Source organism: Zosterops lateralis (genome assembly GCF_965231275.1).
Source record: "Zosterops lateralis genome assembly, chromosome: 25".
Taxonomy (NCBI): Eukaryota; Metazoa; Chordata; class Aves; order Passeriformes; family Zosteropidae; genus Zosterops; species Zosterops lateralis.
In genome coordinates this window covers 1,650,844-1,669,018 of record NC_139785.1, presented here as the reverse complement: position 1 = coordinate 1,669,018, position 18,175 = coordinate 1,650,844, and the positions used below count along the sequence as shown (strand labels likewise).

Here is an 18,175-nt window from a genome sequence, read left to right as displayed (position 1 = left end):
AGGTTGTTGCAGCAGGATGAGCCTGGGAGAGGAGTTTAAATGGACACTACCCCAGTTATCCTGGATATTCCTGGCGTTGGGAAGCTGAGGAGAGGCAGTGAGGGAATGGTTATTGCACAATTCCTGTGCTTCAAGGCCATCAGGTCACAGTGTCCAGAGGCAGAAGTGACAGTGCTGGGTGTGATTCTCTTTGTCACATAAGCAATGTCCAGAGGAGTAATTAGGAACAGACATCAAGAATAACTTAATGCATATATTAATAAAAAAACCCCAAACCCTGATAAGCAGGGCAGCAATTCCCTTGCTTCAGAAGGGAATGGGGAATTTGAATACAGAGCCCCTTTGGGGAGGTTTAATGGGGCTTGCCTAATTGTTCACCTTGGCCACACTCTGCTCCAGGCTGAGGTGAAGTGGGGTTTACACTCCCAAAATATCCCTGGGCTGGCTTTAAAACTGCTCTGGAATGTGCAGTGGGGACTGCTCTACCTGGGGACAGTCCTGTGCTCAAACTCCCTGCCCTGCCTCAAACTGCCTGGGAGAGCTTCAGAAAGGGAACAGTGAGAAAAATGAGGACTATTCCAACCTTGTCCTTTGGCAGAGCAAAAACCTGTGCCCTGGGAGCTCCAGCTTTGGGGATTTTTCCCTTCCTAGAGATGATCCTTTTGGGAATATTTGGCTGCAGGTTCCTTGCAGAGTCAGCCAAGCAGAGAGTGCTCAGTGCCTCGGACAAAATGAACACTCTGCTGACTTCATTTTCCCCTTTTCCCTGCTTTTCTTCTCTCCCCAAATGTGGATTTGGCCATTTTTGTTCAGCGTGGGCTCCATCCAGGGAGGCTTTGCAGCTGCCCTGAGCCCTCCTGCTGCTCTGTCACTGCTGCAATGGTGTAAACTCGAGCTGCTGATTCACAGAGCACCCTCCAGTGAGTCACGGACACTCAAACACATCCTGTGGTGCCTTTATCAGGGCAGGAATTCATTCAGCTGCTGGCAAAAGCCGAGCAAACAAACGTTACATCAGTCCAGCCCAGCCCGCTGCTTTTATTGGCACGGAGGCAGAAAAAGCAGCTCAGGCTCCGGGAGTTTGTGCATTTCAGCAGCCCCGGCCAAGCCCCACACAGCCCTGGGTGTTTGTGTTTATGCTCTGGGCACCGGGGGATTTTCTGTGCCAGTCCTTCTGATCTCTGGGATTTAATGCTGCAGCTCTGGGGAAATGGGAATAAACTGGGGGCTGGGCCGGGGTTTGGGTCAAAGGGCTCGGGAACACCAGGGCTGTAATTGGGATTACACATTAATGGGGTGCTGCCCCTCGTCCTGCTCAGAGGGGTCTGGGGCCTTGCAGGGAATTCTCGGTGCAATTCCACATTCCCAGCTGAGAGAGGGAGGGAGGGGTCTATGGCAGGGAATGAACTCCCCGAATTAAACATTAAACTCTGCCTGAGTTACTGAGTGATGAAAGGCTTTGAAGGAGAACTCAGGTGACAGTGAGGGCCAGGACAGCCCTGAGAGCTCACAGCTGATCCCAGCAGAGGCTGCAGGAACCAGACCGGCAGCTTTAGTGCTTGTAAATGTGAATGGCAGGGGAATAACGACGGGAAATGTGCCCGGTGCTGTTCAGCGGGACTGAAAGACCCAGCTCTGCCTTCCTGTCACATGGTAAAAAATAAAATAAAATAAAATATACAATAAAATATTAAATACAATACTAGAATAAAATATAAAATACAATAATAAAATAAAATATATAATACAATAAAAATAATAAAATGAAATAAAATAAAATAATGAAATGAAATAAATCAGGTTTTGTGGGAGAGCAGCAGCGCCAGGGCAGGGCTGGGTGATGCAGCTGATTGAATTTAATACCTGTGGGACCATCTGGTGCTGTCAACGAAAAGCAAAGTTCGAGGCTGCCCAGGAAATCCGTCAAACAGCAGCTTTCCTTTTAATTTAATTTTTGCTTTGAGGAACTTTTTCCCTTTCTGCCTCACTGGAGGAGGAGAAAAAAAATCTTATTTTTCTTTTTTCCCTGTGTTTGAAGGCAGCGGACTGAGGGTGCAGCCCTGCAGTGGGAACTGACGGTGATGGAGGAGCCCAAAAGGAGCAGCAGGAAAGAGGAAGCCAGTTCTGCCCCTCGGCCTCACGGGCCGCTCCCGGGGCTGGGTTTTTCCAGCCCATTGTGGCCCAAACAATGCGGGAATTAATCAATAACCCAATAGCGAGGGGTGAGGAGTCCCCGGCCGGAGCTGCTCCCCCGAGCTCAGGGATCCAGCGGCATCTCACAACTCCCCAGCGGAATTTCCCTCCTTAACGTGGGGGTTTTGGGGGGAGTCCAGTGCCAGGAAATCAAGGAGAGCTACAGAGAAGTCACAGGATTTTGGGGCTGAATTGTGGCAGGGCCGTGAGAGGGAACTGAACGAGGCAAACAAGGAGAAGAGGGAAAAAAAAAATTGGGGAAAAGAATTTCCTCAAAAATTAAAAAAAAAAAAAAAAAAAAAAAAAAAAAAAAAAAAAAAAAAAAGAGAGAGAGAAAAGGAGCGGCCCCTGTGGCCCAGAATTCCCAAATTTTCCCAGCTCTTCACTGCGATTTCCCCGTTTTGCGGAGCCCCGCAGCAGAGGCAGCCCCGGGCCCCTCTGGCACAGCCCCAGCAGCAATTCCCACCCTGGGAAAAGCTCCTCAGGGTGTTCTCTCCGTGCCCGGAGCTCATTGGCACAATTACCCCGGGCAGAGGGGAGACAGCGAGAAAGAGCACCCGGGGATGGGCCTTCGGGAGTGTTGTGTGGCTTTTCCTCTGTGTTCAGCTGCATTTTGTGGCTTTTCCTCTGTTTTCACGTTCATTTTATGGTTTTTCCCCTGTTTTCAGCTGCATTTTTATGGCTTTTCCCCTTTATTTATGTTCATTTTGTGGCTTTTCCCCCTGTTTTCAAGTACATTTTTGGGCTTTTTCTCTGTGATCAGGTGCATTTTGTGGCCTTTCACCTGTTTTCAGGTTCATTTTGTGGCTTTCCCCCGTTCTCAGATGCACTTTTGTGGCTTTCCCCTGTTTTCAGGTGCATTTTGTGGCCTTTCCCCTTTGTTCAGATTCATTTTTGTGGCTTTTCCTCTGTGTTCAGCTGCATTTTGGAGCTTTCTCCTGTTTTCATGTGCATTTTATGGCTTTTCCCCTTTGTTCAGGTTGATTTTATGCCTTTCCCCTCTTTTCAGCTGCATTTCTTGGCTTTCCCCGTTTTCAGGTTCATTTTTGTGGCTTTCCCCCTTTGTTCAGGTTCATTTTATGCCTTTTCCCTTGTTTTCAGGTGCATTTCTTGGCTTTTCCCCTGCAGTTATTCACACGCTGGTTTGGAACACTCAGTGTCTGCTCGTAAATTTACCTAAAAAATCCAGGGAAGGTGTCAGAGGATTGCAGAGCCCTGCCCCAGTCCAGGGCACCTCTGGGCCAAAGGCTCCTGCCCCAGGTGTGTCCTGAGTCTCTCTGCTCTCCCTGTCCCTGCCCAGAGTGGAAAATCAGATATTTTTCCACCAGGAATTCCCCAGGGTTAAACCCCCTCTCACCCTGCAGCAGTGGGGTTTTGGCGGGGTGGAAACTGAGCAAATTTAACCCAAAATGTCCTGCTGTCCCCAGAAAAAAATGTCCCTGCCCATTTTTATCTCTCAGGAATTCAGAATAAAGTTTTCCCTGCACATTTATATCTCTCAGGCACTCAGACATCAGGTCAAAGAGGGAATTCTTATTTTAATTCCCCCAGAATTGTCTGAAATATTCCCAATAAAAGAGGACGGTTGTCATTGAACACCTGCTGAGGCTGGTTTGGCTTTCAGCTTGAGATATCACTCAACTCTTGCTTGTCCAAATTGTACAAAACCCACAAAAAATAAAGGTAATTCTCCCTGTCATGCCCTGAGTGTAAATTCCACTTGTTTTTTCCATTCCCCACAGGGAGATGTTTCAATGAGAAATCACCTCTAATCAAAAAATCTGGGGTTGTTCTGCTGATTTTTTTTTGTTTGTTTTGAGGTGACACAACAATTAAAACTTCAGGGATTACAGGAAGTCAGTGGAAGGGTAGGAACATTTTTTAATGGGGTTTTATGCAGCTGTTATCACTCTGTTTATGGTTAATCAATGTTTTAAGAGCTCAGAACTGCCAGTAACACCTTTCTGCTCATGGTTAACTGAGGATTTCATAGATGTGGCCTGGAGGGTTTGTCCTCAGAGCTCATCTGGGAGATCCTCAGAGCCAGAGCTGAGGCTGGTTCTGTTTGTGAATTGAGTTTTTAGCAGGGAAAAGAGACAAAATAAAATTTTATTTTAATTTTTGCTGCTCAATGAGGTAAAAAACAAATAAAAATGCCACTGATGAGGCTCCTGGGTGGGACAAAGCTGCAGGAGCCACCTCGGGACAATCTGTGATGTGGAAAGGGCCACAGGGACATTTAAATGCGATTTCATATTTATTATCCAGGGCTGTAATCTTAGGAGAGAGATGGATCAACGGAAAGATTGGAGCCCGGCAGTCATTTCCAGCACTAATTAGGATTTTATTGTGTGTTGTGCATTGGAGTAGCAGGAGATAAAGCCCGTCCCTATCTCTGCTAATCACCCTCTCTGCTAAACAAATGCCACTTGTAATGGCCGGGCACTAAAACATTCATTTCTCTGAAATTCTGCGAGAACTTTCCACGAATGCAGAGCCCCGGGCTCAGATTTCATCTCTGAAACTGTGCTGGGGAATCCTTTCTGTACAACCCAATCCCTGCACAGCCCAATCCCTGCACATCCCAATCCCTGCACAGCCCACTCCCTGCACAGCCCAATCCCTGCACATCCCAATGCCTGCACATCCCAATGCCTGCAGAGCCCAATCCCTGCACATCCCAATCCCTGCAGAGCCCAATCCCTGCAGAGCCCAATCCCTGCACAGCCCAATCCCTGCAGAGCCCAATCCCTGCAGAGCCCAATCCCTGCACATCCCAATCCCTGCACAGCCCAATCCCTGCACATCCCAATCCCTGCACATCCCAATCCCTGCACAGCCCCATCCCTGCACAACCCAGCAGGAAACAGGGAAAAAACGTGGAAATTAGGATGAAACAAGAGGAATTTACACTGAGGGCATGAGAGGGAGAATTACCTTTATTTTTTTGCGGTTTTTGTACAATTTGGACAAGCGAGAGTTGAGTAATATCTCAAGCTGAAAGCCAAACCAGCCTCAGCAGGTGTTCAATGACAACCGTCCTCTTTTACTGGGAATATTTCAGAAAATTCTGGGGGAATTAAAAAAAAAAAAAAAGTCTTTCTTTGACCTGATATCTGAGTGCCTGAGAGATATGAATGGCCAGGAAGAACTTTCTTCTGAATTCCTGACAGATATAAATGGGCAAGGAAAATTTTTTTCTGAATTCCTGAGAAATATAAATGGGCAGGGACAATATTTTTCCTGAATTCCTGAGATATAAATGGGCAGGAAATTTTTTTCTTCTGAATTTCTGAGAGATATAAATGGGCAAGGAAAATCTTCTTCTGAATTCCTGAGGAATATAAATGAACAGGCACAATATTTTCTGAATTCCTGAGAGATATAAATGGGCAAAGAAAATTTTCTTCTGGATTCCTGAGAGATATAAATGGGCAAGCACATTTTTTTTCTGAATTTCTGAGAAATATAAACAGGCAGGCACAATTTTTCCTGAATTCCTGAGAGATATAAATGGACAGGCAAATTTTTTTTTCAGAATTCCTGAGAGATATAAATGGGCAAAGAAAATTTTATTCTGAATTCCTGAGGAATATAAATGTGCAGGCACATTTTTCCCTGAATTCCTAAGAAATATAACTGGACAGGCACAATTTTTTCCTGTGTTGCTCATCTCCTGTGTTAAATTTCCAGGCTCCTTTATTCCCAGGCTCCTCAGTCACTTGGGAATTAGGATTTACTCGGCAGAAATGAGGGGATTTGGGCAGGTTTGGGCTGGGAAGGGCAGTTTAAAGCCAGGGCTCTGTGTAACATTTCAGCTCTGAACTGTTGTTGTGGTTGGGGCTCAGCCTGGTGAGGAGGGAGCACAGGGGGGTTAAAGGGGGAGGGATCTGTTCCTGACCCTTCCCCCAAAAAACCCTCTGGGTCACCCCGAGGTCACTCAGGCCTCACCTCTGTTTGTTCTTTCATGTGCTCATCTCTGGGATCAAAGCCAAATATTTCAGAATTCTTTCAACCCCTCTCAACATCACAATGAAGCCAGCAAAAAAAAAAAAAAAACAAAAAAACAAAAAAAACCCCACAAAAAACCCACAACCCCCCCCAAAAAAACCACAACCCCCCCCCACAAAAAACCCAACAAAAACAAAAAAAAAAAACCCACAAAAATACCCCCACAAACCAAACACCAAAACCAAAAAACAAACAAACAAACAAAAACCCAAACAAACCCACAAAAAAACCCCAAACCCAAAACAAACAAACAAGCAAACAAAAAAAACCAAACCAAACAAACAAAAACCCAGGAGGTCCAAGAACCAATTTTAATTCTTTTATTTAGATTGGTTTAAGGGAAAAACAAAAATTGCTTCCCACAAGTTGGAAAATTACTAAATAAATGTTTTTGCCCATATAAAAATACAAACAATGACAATGAAATCAAGACATCCATTGGCCCACATAAAAAATCAGCTGTTGATTAAAAAAAAAAAAGGAACAAAAAAAATGCCCACCTCGCCTTTCCAGAAAAATAAAAATTAAATAGAGGGAAAACAAAGAGAAACTTTGTGATCTGCTGAAAGAACAAAATTGAGGCGATTTTTTGGACCAAATATCAACATGGAGCATGAATTACCGGGGGTTGGAGTGGAGGATCTCCAGCCTGCCCTGCTCCCCCAGTGCAGGTTGAGCTGCACTCTGGTTTTCCCTGGCCTTGCCCTGGAGGTTCCCAGGTGGGTTTTGGGCAGGATTTCCCTCCCCAGGCTCAGCTCTGCCCCTGAGCTGCGGGGCAGTGCCAGGAGGGGATGGAGAGGCAAACCCAGAGCCCTCCTGGAGCTTCTCAGCAGCTCTGGTGGCCTGAGAGGAGCAGGAATTCTCCTCCCTTCGGGCGTTTTGTGCTTCACAGAGCCCCAGGTGCTGAGGAGATCACAGAGCCCCAGAAACTGGCTCTGCTCTCCCGTTTTTGTGTCTGGAAACCCAGCCCAGAGGGTTCTCTGCTTGAGATATTTCCTTCTGCCGAGGCTGTGGGCGAGGGGAGCAGGGGAGGATCAGCTGGGAGACCACACAAAACTTTATTATTTCCTGTGGAAGTGCATTGACCACCCTGACACACAGCAGTGAACAGTTTTCCTGAGTCAATCAGCTCAGCCCCGGCTCTGCCCAGCAGGAAAAGGGGCAGCAGAGCTGGGTGCCCTCCCTAGGAGAGCAGGGTGCCCGAGAGGAGCAGCAGCAGCACAGGCAGGAGGAGCAGGGAGCTGCTCTGAGCCCTGCACACCGAGTTGGGAGTGGTGGTGGAGGGAGACATGGTGCTCTGAGCCCCTGCAATGGAAAAAATAAATCAATTACAAATCGATTTAACAGCTGAGACCTTCTCCAGGAGGTTGTGCCTAACTCTGATCTTGTCGTTGTAGGACACAAAAGAAAGATGAGAGACTCCAAATATTTCAGAAAGCAAAGAGCACAGAAAAAAGGCTTTATTGTCTAATTCTCACTGCCTTTTATAAGGTGTTCCCATCCAGACTGAACATGGTTGGGGAATAGGAACGACACCTCTCTGATCCCATGGGTTAAACCAGAGAAACAGCAAAACACCACCTGGAGAAAGATTGTTCTGAGAAAGGAGAGTTGTTTGCCAGGATTGTTTGGAGAAGAAACTTTCTTGGGAAATTTTTCCTTGGGACAAAGTCAGCAGCTGCCAGCAGGCTGAAATCCCTCAGACCCAGAAATATCAGGCTGTGGATCTGATATTTTATCTGATATTTTTTGAGCTTGAGAATTGCTAGCTCTTCTCAAAGAAAACTGTTAAAAAAGTGTCCCTTGAGAAGAGCTAGCAATTCTCAAGCTCAAAAAATACCAGATTCACACCAGGCCCAGACTGATCTCCCAGGAATGAGGGGTCAAACGCTCTGTGGAGGAGTGGGATGTCTGAATACACCATCCTCCTCCTCACTGGTGTTCTGTGGATACCAGAACCCGTCCCTGATGGCAGAGCCACAGCTCCCCATCCACCCCTGTGCCAGTCCCTGCAGAGATAAATGACCTTGGTCTCTGCTTTGTGGCTGTCTCACATCCCTTAAAGCAAAAAAAAAAAAGGAAGATTGAAAAGGTTTTAAGTTGGAATTACAACCTGAAAACGCTCTGTCTTTGCCTGACTGCTGGAGATGTGGGATATCCCTCAGCTCCAGGCACCCCGAACCCCTCTCTGCCCTCTCCCCAAAGCCCAGAGCACGAGTGAAGCCCCTGCTGGGTGTGTCCTTCCCCAGGGCTGGAAATGAACATTATTTACATTATTTACATTATTTACCTGTGTCCAGCGTGTGGATCTTGAGCTCGGTGATGTTACCAGGGAAGATCAGATAGACCCTGTGGGAGGAGAGAGGACAACAAATTCAAGGGAGAGAAGCTGAGTGTCTCATGTGGGATGGAGAGGGGACAGTGAAAGCAGATGAAGGACAGGAATTGTCACCATCCCTGTGTGTGTTTAAAGACTGGATGTGGCACTCGGGGCCAGGGTTTAGTTGAGGTGTCAGGGCTGGGTTGGACTCGACCTTGAAGGTCTCTTCCAACCTGGTGATTCTCTGAATTCTGGAGCCATCCTCAGCTCACTCATGTTCCCCTCCAGCCACACTGAGTTTTTTGGGGGTATTTTTAACCTGTGAAATTGTTTCTCCATCCCATTTCTGGGCTGGGCTGAGGGTGCCTGGTGGCAGGGTGACAATTCCCTGGGAACCATCTGCTCCTGTGGTTAGAACCCTCCTGCCAGGGGCTGGGCTGTCCTGGCTCCCCCGGCTGAGGCTGAGCAGGATGAGGCTTCCCTTGGACAATGGCCGGGCCATTCCCACTGAATTAATTCACACTTCTGTCCAGGGGAGAGTCTGCAAACTCCCAGAGCACACTTGGTGTGGCTTTTGGCAGCACAATTTTCCCCAGTAAAGGGAGGGAGAAAACACAGGGGGCTGTTAGAGCCCTGGGCATGGAGAATTCCAGACTTTCTGTGCTCACAGGCACTGACTCCCCCAAGCAAACACTGCACTGACCTGAGGCTGTGGAAAAGGCTCCCAAAATTGAGCGACAGCACTGGGATTGTGGGTGTGGGGTTTGGATAGAAGTGTGTGATATCACAGGGTGGAAAACTTAGTTTGAGGTTTTAGAATATAGCAATATATAAAAATACATTCTATATATATAATATAAAAATTATATATTATATATAACATATATAACATATAACATAATATAATATATATTTTATATAACATATTATACATTATATATTATTTTATATTATAGTATATTATATAATAATATATTATACTATGTTATGTTGTATTTAGTAATATATATAAAGCAACATGGAGGATTTAGGGTGTTGGCTAACTTTTTTTTTTTTCACCCTTTTCTTCATGGATTTGGGTGGTTTCTTGTAATTGGATGGAATAATCCACGTTGCAGATGATGGGTGTTTGGTTATTGGGTTAAAAGTAAAAATAATTTAAGTGTCCTTTGTTAATTAGAGAATTTGGGCTTAAAAGACCTTGGAAGGAGTTGGAGACAAAGCCATTTTCTACCTTGTTAGCAGAGTTCACAGCTCCTGAGACTGTGCTATAGATAAGAATTAATAAACACTGAGTCTGAACACAAAAACTGCATCTCCCGAGCATTTAATCCTGGCTCTGACACAAAAAAAAAAAAAAAAAAAAAAAAAAAAAACAAAAAAAAAACCAGGGCAAAAAATCCCAAAAACCCACCAAAAAAACCCACAAAAAACAAACCAAACAAACCCCCCCAACTTATTTTTAGGGTCTGCATAGGTTTTTCTCAGGCCTGCCCTGGAGGAGGGGCTGGCTGTGGGTTGTGTCCCAGCTGGAGGGCACAGACAAGCAATAACTGGAACAGACACTGACCTGATGTGCACAGAGCTCAGGTTGGTGCTGCTGTCCGGGGATGTCCAGCGGGCCGTGCTCTCATTGATGTTCAGCACTGCCGTCACCCCAAAGCTGCAGTTCCCCGTGGCTCCCTCCTCCCAGTGCCCCACAGAGTCGTTCTGGGGGGACACGGCATGCAGCAGGAGGTGCCCCGAGCTGCTGCTGTGGTTTCTGTCATCCTTTATTCTCACTAGGGAATGAGCAGGGTGGACAAAATGAGATTTCTGCCCTGCCAGGACCCCGAGCCCGCAGGGTTTGCTCACACAGGTGAGTGATGCTTGTGGTGACAGCGGCACCAGCAGCCTGCACTGGGGGTTTGACCCCAGCACAGGAGGAAAAGCCTCTTTACCTGCCCTGAACAGGAGGAAAAACCCCTTTACCTGCCCCAGAACTGCTCTGCCCCTGAACAGGGGGAAAAATTTCTTTACCTGCCCCTGGACAAGAGGAAAACCCCCATTATCTGCCCCAGGACAGGAGGAAAAAATCCATTATATGCCCCAGCATAGGAGGAGAAACCCCTTTATGTGCTCTAGAACTGGTCTGCCCCAGCACAAGAGGAAAACCCCCAGTATCTGCCCCAAGACAGGAGGAAAAAATCTCTTTACCTGCCCCAGAACTGCTCTGCCCCAGCATAGGAGGAAAAAAACCTTTACAGGAGGAAAAAAACCCCATTATCTGCCCCCAGGACAAGAGGAAAAACCCCATTATCTGCCTCCAGAACAGAAGGAAAAATCCTTTTATATGCCCCAGCATAGGAGGGAAAACCCCTTTATGTGCCCTAAAACTGCTCTGCCCCAGCACAGGAGGGAAAACCCCATTATCTGCCCCCAGCAGAGGAGGAAATTCCCCTCTACCCGCCCCATAGCTGCCGGCACACCGGGCTCAGGCAGGGCCACACCTGGCACAAAGCAGAGCCCTGCGCATCCCATGCAAATGGGAAGGGCTGGAAGAGGATCCTGCGGGCAGCCCTGAGCCCGGCGGGCTGTGCCTCACCCTGCCCGGGCTGTGGTCAGAGGGTTTCCCGGGCTGTGGTCAGAGAGGAGCTGCTGACCAGCACCAGTGACCGCCCATGTCCCCTCGGGTGTCCTGCTGTCCCTCCCAGCCTCCAGCCCCCCCCAGGACAGACCTGCTGTCCCCAGCCAAAGCTGCCAAAGGCCATCAGAACCTCCAGGAGCTGATGTGAGGCATCAAACCTCAATTCTGTGCTCAAAAAAAACCCCACAAAAAACAAAAAAACACCCCCAAACAAACAAACAACCCAAACCAAAACAAACAAATAAAAACCAACAAAAAATCCACCAAAAATAGCAACCTAAACCAACCAACAAACCAAAACCTCCCAAAAAAAAACCCAAACCAAGCAACCAACCAAAAAAAACCACAAAAACAAAACAAACAAACAAAAAACTCTCAAAAAACCCAACAAACCCACCCAACCAACTGCTGTGGGTGCTGCCTGGGCTGGGTGGGAGCTGAGGGACTCTGTCCCCCCTGCCCTGCAGGGAGGGATCAGGAGGTTTCCCCTCCGCTGTTCCCTCAGCACTGAGGTTTTGCCGGGCTCAGGGCAGAGGGAGGTTTGGTGGCAGGGCCCACACAGGTCAGGCTGGCATTTAACTCCATTTCTGCAGCCCGAGATCCATTTCCCAGCCTGGATGCTGAACGTTTGTCAGCATCAAAGTGAGCTCAGCTCTTCCCCTTTGTCCGGGCGGAGGGGAGGGAACCAAACCACAAAACAGCTTCCCCAAATTCTGCCTTTTCAAGAGCATTCGGCTCCTTCCGTGCAAGTTCAGGAAAAAAAAAAAAAAAAAAAAAAAAAAAAGACGGGAAAAAACCATCCTGAGGAGAATTTGGGATTGAGCTGTAGAGAACAGAACTATGAAATAGGAACAAAGAGGCGACAAAAGCAGCATTTATCCATCTCCTGTCTGAAGTGAAGAAGAATTAAAAGTAGAAAAAGGATGTTACAGCTCCCCCAGTTTGAAAAAGAGAAAAAGGATGTCACAGCTGCCTGGTTTGAGCAGCAGCACAGGAGTGAGGGACAGTCTGGGGGGCTCAGTGGGATCCAGGGCTGCCTTACCCAGGTAGGTGGTGTTGGGCTGGTAAGTGCCAGGATCTGTTTCCACGGTGAAGTTCCCCTCGGTGGCATTCCCGACCGAAAGACACACGTCCTCCTCCAGCACCACCTGCCCGGCCACTGTCCCCAGCAGCAGCAGCAGCGGTGACAGGAGGAACAAAACTGCCATCACCTCCTTTGTGCCTCCTCCTCCTCACCCACCTGCACCTGGGCACTGAGAAAGCCTCACTCCTCCTCCAGCCCCTTTTATAACCCGCCGTTTGGATGAGGTAAATGCAAATTTTCCCCGTCCAGCTCACACGTCCACACCCCCCCGGAGGTTTCACTGATAGAGACACTTCCTCCTACCTGCCCAGCCTCGGGGGAAATGGTGAAAATAAAGGAGTGAGCCCGTGTTTGAGGGGTTAAAATGGGCAGTGGGATGTTCCTGAGGAATCTGTGGGCTGGACATCAGATTCTGTGCATTTCTGTGTCCCTTGGGATGGTGAGCAGCCCTTGCAGGAGCCCTGGAAATGTGGAGGAATCTCCAGTCTTGCTCTCAGCTCTGGTCCAAGCTTTTCCTGAAGGCCAAAAAGTTCCAGAAAATGTGAAAAAAACCCAGACAGGGCGAACATCCTTGTGGAAATGCTCCAATTCAGCCTCTGATCCTGCTCGGTAAAAGCTGAACACGAAGGGACAAGACCCTATTGGGAGCTGGTCTCTCCTGAGCCCCTTTCCCAGCCCCTCACTGATGAACAGGACATTCTCCTGCTGGGGACACAGCCCTGGGGTGATTCCCCTCGAGTAAATTCGGCTGAGCACCTCAAACAGCATCACATGAGGAAAAAAACCAGCTCGAGTTCCTCTTTCCCTTGAGTTCCTGGATTTTTCCTTTTGCCCTCCATGCCCTTGGCTGATTTTGAAACTGATTTTGAAATATTTAAAAGCTGATTTTGAGGATGTTTTGAAGCTGATTTTGAAGTATTTCAAAGCTGATTCTGATGCTGATTTTGAGGCGGATTTGGAGACTGATTTTGAAGCTGATTTCGAGGCTGATTTTGGTGCTGATTTCGAGGCTGATTTTGGTGCTGATTTCGAGGCTGATTTTAGAGTTGATTTCGAGGCTGATTTTGGTGCTGATTTCGAGGCTGATTTTGCAAGTCCTCCCTGAGCTGTTGGGGCAGCGCTGTGGGATCAGCGCTGGGGACAAGGGCAGCACTTCCCTGTCCCTGTCCCCGTCACAGGAGACATTCCTCCCGCTCACCTTCCACCTCCTTGGGAAGGGGCAGAGTCGGGCCGGGGCGAAACCCGGCGTGTGGGACGGGCGGTAATTAAGGTGATGGTCCTGAGTCACCGGCCCCGCACCGGGACGGCTCCGGAGCTGCTCCCACTGCCTCCAGCAACCAAAATCAGCAATGCAGGGGCTTCAGAGGAGCTGGATCCCCCCCAAAATAAGGGGATGGCCTCTCCTTTCTCCCTGTCTGCCTTGCAGATCAGAGAACCCCGGGATCATCGAGGGTGGGAGAGACTGACCCACACCCCCCCTGACACATCCCCTGGCTCCACCACCTCTCTGGGCAAATTATTCCAATGCCTGGGCACTCTTTTTTCTGATTTCTTTTTTTTTTTTTTTTTTTTTTTTTTTTTTTTTTTTTTTTTTTTTTTTTTTAATAATACACCCTCTGCTCCTCCCCTGGAGAAGGGGACAAATCTCACTGGCGTTTCTGATGCCCTCCTGGTGTGGCTTTGCCAAGCCCACTCCATCCTCATCCTCCTCCTCCTCCCTGGCCCTGCTGAGTCACTGGTGCTGCCTGAGTGGGAGTTTGGGTTTCCTTCCCTCATCTTCCCAGAGCTCCTCACCCACTGGGCTTGTGTAAAATACTTCCAACAGAGGTTGAGCAGAAGTGGGAGGAAAAGGAGGAATGAAATGGAATGGAATGGAATGGAATGGAATGGAATGGAATGGAATGGAATGGAATGGAATGGAATGGGATGAAGCGGGATGGAATGGAATGGGATGGGATGGGATGGGATGGAATGGAATGGAATGGAATGGAATGGAATGGAATGGGATGGAATGGAATGGGATGGGATGGGATGGGATGGAATGGAATGGAATGGAATGGAATGGAATGGGATGGAATGGGATGGGATGGGATGGGATGGGATGGAATGGAATGGAATGGAATGGAATGGAATGGAATGGAATGGGATGGAATGGAATGGGATGGAATGGAATGGGATGGGATGGGATGGAATGGAATGGAGTGGGATGGGATGGACTAGAATTCAGGTCAAAGAGAGCAGCAGGAAAATGTGTTGGAAGGATGTTCAGTGATGCTGCTTTGGTTGAAGGTAAATTTGGACAAAAAAAGGGGAGATTTTCATGTCTGTTGAATTCCCAGGATCACATTCTCCTGCAGAGCCTCATTTCTGTGTGGTTTTTATCTTCTTTTCTGCCCCTCTGGGATCTTCCCTGGGCTGTGCCCAGGGTCAGCACAGGCTGGGAGGGACAGAGCTCCTCCCAGGGCCCTCGGGCTGCAGCTCCTTGGGAATGGGAACTGCACTTCCCAACTGCTGGAAAACCTCTGGGAGCACCATGAGGGGCATGTCAGGAACCTGAGAGCACATGGAATGGGGAAAGGAATGGGGAAAAGGTTTGGGAATGGGGAAAAGAAATGGAAATGGGAGCAGAGGGTTTTGCAAGCCCAGCTTCCCTCGTGTGCTGTTTGCCCTGGGCAGTTTCATGTAAATCCTCCTTGCAAAAGCTCTGTGCCGTGCTCTGGGTGGTGGGGGTGACTCAGCGGGGTGTCACAGGGCAGGAGCCGCCTGTGTCCTGCCCTCTCCCAGGGAATTCCACCTGGCAGAGGAAAGGCAGGATGAGGTTGCTACAAAAACCTCCCCAGGGCTGAGGAGAGCCTTGCAAGGGCTGGTGGAAGTGACAATTTTTGTTCCATGATCTGCTCTCTGGGGCTTTTGCTCCGTGTTGGTTGTTGAACAGGTTGATGTCCTGTGGGGGAGTGGGAGCTGAGCCCTGCCTTGGGGAGAGGATACAGCCACAGAGCTCTGGGAAGCAGGAAAAGGAATATTTTTATCCCTAAAGGTGAGTGCACAATTGTTAATTCAGCCAGGGATAAACCCCTCTGAAACAGAGCCAATCAAACGGGTGTGAGGCCCAGAGGAGGAAGGGCAGCAAACAGAAAATTGTTTGTGGAGATTTGTGTCTTACAGAGGGACCTGAGCTGCTGAAGCGCCCAAAGGATATTTGGAGAGGAGCTGACAGGGCTGAGAGTGCTCGGAGCAGCGCCCAAGGGGCAGCAGGAGCCCAGCACAGGAGCAGCCCTGTGACTGTTTTACACCACAACAACACAGACTCTGAATTTCAGAAGGCTGAAAAAGTGACTCCTTTATTTTTGGGATGTGTCTCTCTTTTTATACCATTTCACACAGACCAATTCAATTGGTGACAAGAAGACAAAGCTCTTCAACCACATTGCTCAGACCAGAGGGACATCAAGAAGAAGCCCCTCCTAGGAAAAAATATCTAAACAAATTTGCCATTACTAAAACATTTCTCTTGTTTACAGAAAATTCCCTGGGAAAGGAATTTCAGGAAAACAAACATGCCAAGCACAAACCAGGGCTACAGCCGCGGGGTGGGGAATGCAGGATGTGGCCCCAGACAGATCCTCAGTCCGGGTTTGGGTGCCAGAGCAAACACAGGCTCAGGGCAGGAGCAGCTGCTGCTCTCCCCAGCCCCAGCGCTGATCCAGGGGACTGCTGGAGATGGTGCAGGGTGTTTCCCTGGCTGCACACCAGATGGGATGGCTCGGGGTTTGACTCGCTCTCGGCAACCAGACGGGAGTTATCAGCTCGTCTGGTTTCCTCCTGGCTGGCACAGAGTGCTCTGCTTCCCCCTCCCTGCCCCTGCTGGATCTGCGAGAGGAACGAGTTAAATGAATATTAAACGAGTTCAGTGAATATCCCTGGAGTCCCCGGGCGCACAGCAGCGCTCGGAACTCGGGGCTGGGCTTGGGGAGCGGAGCTGGAACCCTGCAGCAGGCTGGGAAGAGCAGAAGCCGGGGAACCCAAACCTCCTCCCACCAGGGATGGCAAAGGAGGGGGAGGCGTTTTTAGGGCAAAACGCAGCGGTCACAGAGAATAAAGCAGAATAAACAAGTGCCCAAGCACCTGCCCGGGAACATGGAAATGTGAAGCGCAGGGAAAGCAGCTGGGGCTGCGGCTGGGTCAGGAGGTGAGGCAGGGGAAGGCAGGCACAGGGAGTTCTCTCTGGGCCATTTCCTGCTGCTGGGAGCGCTCTGTCTGCGCTGGTCTGGGCTGCAATCACCCTGCACATCGGGCCATCCCCTCCTGTCCCCTCCTGTCCCCTCCCCGGCCCTGCCTGGCACAGCGTGGACTCTGCCCAGCCGCGGGCGAGGAGAGGGAGCCGTGTTTGCCCTGAGCTCCTCGGCTCGGCTTTATGGGCTTATTTGCTTTGGGTGAAGAACCGTTGCGATTTACAGGCCTGCTCTGCAAATATTGTGTTTTGTAAATGTGGGGTGAAGGTGGTTTTTTTTGTTTTATTGCTCGAAGTGCTGAGCTGGCTGAAAGGATTCCTTGTCCTGCTGGAGGTTGTGGGGCGAGTTCCCAGAGCTGGACTGGGCTCTGCATGTCCCTGCAGTGTCCCTGCAGTGTCCTTGCAATGTCCCTGCAGTGTCCCTGGAGTGTCTCTGAAGTGTCCCAGCAGTGTCCCCGCAGTGTCCCAGCAGTGTCCCCTCAGTGTCCCCGCAGTGTCCCAGCAGTGTCCCTGCAGTGTCCCCACAATGCCCCCGCAGTGTCCCTGCAGTGTCCCCTCAGTGTCCCCTCAGTGTACCTGCAGTGTCCCCTCAGTGTCCCCTCAGTGTCCCCGCAGTGTCCCCGCAGTGTCCTCAGCTCCACAAAGCCACCCCAGCCCTGCCCCAGCCAGGAGGGACAAACAGGCAGGGCCTTGTGGCTGCCCTGGAGTTGCAAATGAGGTGTGGGATGAATTTTGCATGGGGGGCGGGGGGAGGCTGCGGGGAAACTCCTCCGAGCCGCTCCCCGAGCTCTGCTGGCCCAGCCCCGCGGGCAGCAGGAGGGATCCTCGGCCCCGAGGCTCTGCCCCGGCCTGGCAGGAATAAAAGGCTTTATCCAGGCTGGGATAAGGACAGGGGGATTGTTCTGTGCAGGGCTGAGGTGCTGGAAGCCCCCTCGTAACCCCCGGGCAGGGCAGGGCAGGGCAGGGCAGGGCAGGGCAGGGCAGGGCAGGGCAGGGCAGGGGGGAATGAGGAACCACGAACGTTTTGTCAAAAGGAGCTTCCCCAAAGGCAGCAGCTTAACGAGGGGATTCTCCTGCTCCTTTGTGCTCCTGCAGAGGGTCCCTGGCTGCAGAAACAGCAGCCAGGAGCCTGTTCTGTGCAGCTGGAGCTCTGGGCTCACCCTGCAGACCAGCCCTCAGTGCTGGAGCAGAGTTCTGTTCTCCCTCTGTGCCTGCAGAGCCTCCCTGGAACAGCCCCACACTGCCTGTGCTGGTGCCTCTGCTGCAGCACAGCAACACCCCTCACACCTTTAGGGATAAAAATATCCATTTTACTGCTGCCCAGAGCTCTGTGGCTGTATCCTCTCCCCAAGGCAGGGCTCAGCTCCCACTCCTCCCTGTTCCAGCCCTGGGATGGATCCCTGTGTCCCCAGCTCCATCCCTGGTGTCCCCATTTCCACCCCTGTGTCCCCAGCTCCACTCCTGTGTCCCCAGCCCTGGGATGGATCCCTGGTGTCCCCAGCCCCATCCCTGTTTCCCCAGCCCTGGGAGGGGACAGGAGCCTGCCCGGGTGTCTCGTGTGACAGGGCACAGATCCCTGTGACTCCCGGGAGTTTTCCTGCACTCAGGGCCCGGGGCACAGCCGTGCCCGCCTGTCCCGGTGTCACACGGGCTGTTTGTGTTTGTCACACAATGGGAGGGGAGGTGGCGCTGCCCCAGTGCCACCTGCAG

General features: G+C 50.0%; 1 protein-coding gene across 1 annotated transcript; it reads right to left on the bottom strand.

Moving 5' to 3' along the window:
• Window positions 1–6,501: 6,501 nt before the first annotated feature.
• On the bottom strand, window positions 6,502–12,435 carry LOC310918952 (uncharacterized protein). The gene is made up of 4 exons (XM_083878002.1): window positions 12,193–12,435; window positions 10,095–10,305; window positions 8,495–8,553; window positions 6,502–7,509 (listed from the first exon to the last, which is right to left on the bottom strand). The coding sequence occupies exons 1-4, from the start codon at window positions 12,356–12,358 to the stop codon at window positions 7,388–7,390; spliced, it is 558 nt and encodes a 185-aa protein (XP_083734128.1). The 5' UTR covers window positions 12,359–12,435; the 3' UTR covers window positions 6,502–7,387.
• Window positions 12,436–18,175: the final 5,740 nt, after the last annotated feature.

Coding starts and splice junctions, on each gene's coding strand:
- LOC310918952 (XM_083878002.1), bottom strand. CDS start 12,358: ATGGCAGTTTTGTTCCTCCTGTCACCGCTGCTGCTGCTGCTGGGGACA. Junction 8,554..10,094: donor CTGAGCTCTGTGCACATCAG/GTCAGTGTCTGT, acceptor CTCCTCCCACAG/GGTCTATCTGATCTTCCCTG. Junction 7,510..8,494: donor GATCCACACGCTGGACACAG/GTAAATAATGTA, acceptor TTTCCATTGCAG/GGGCTCAGAGCACCATGTCT.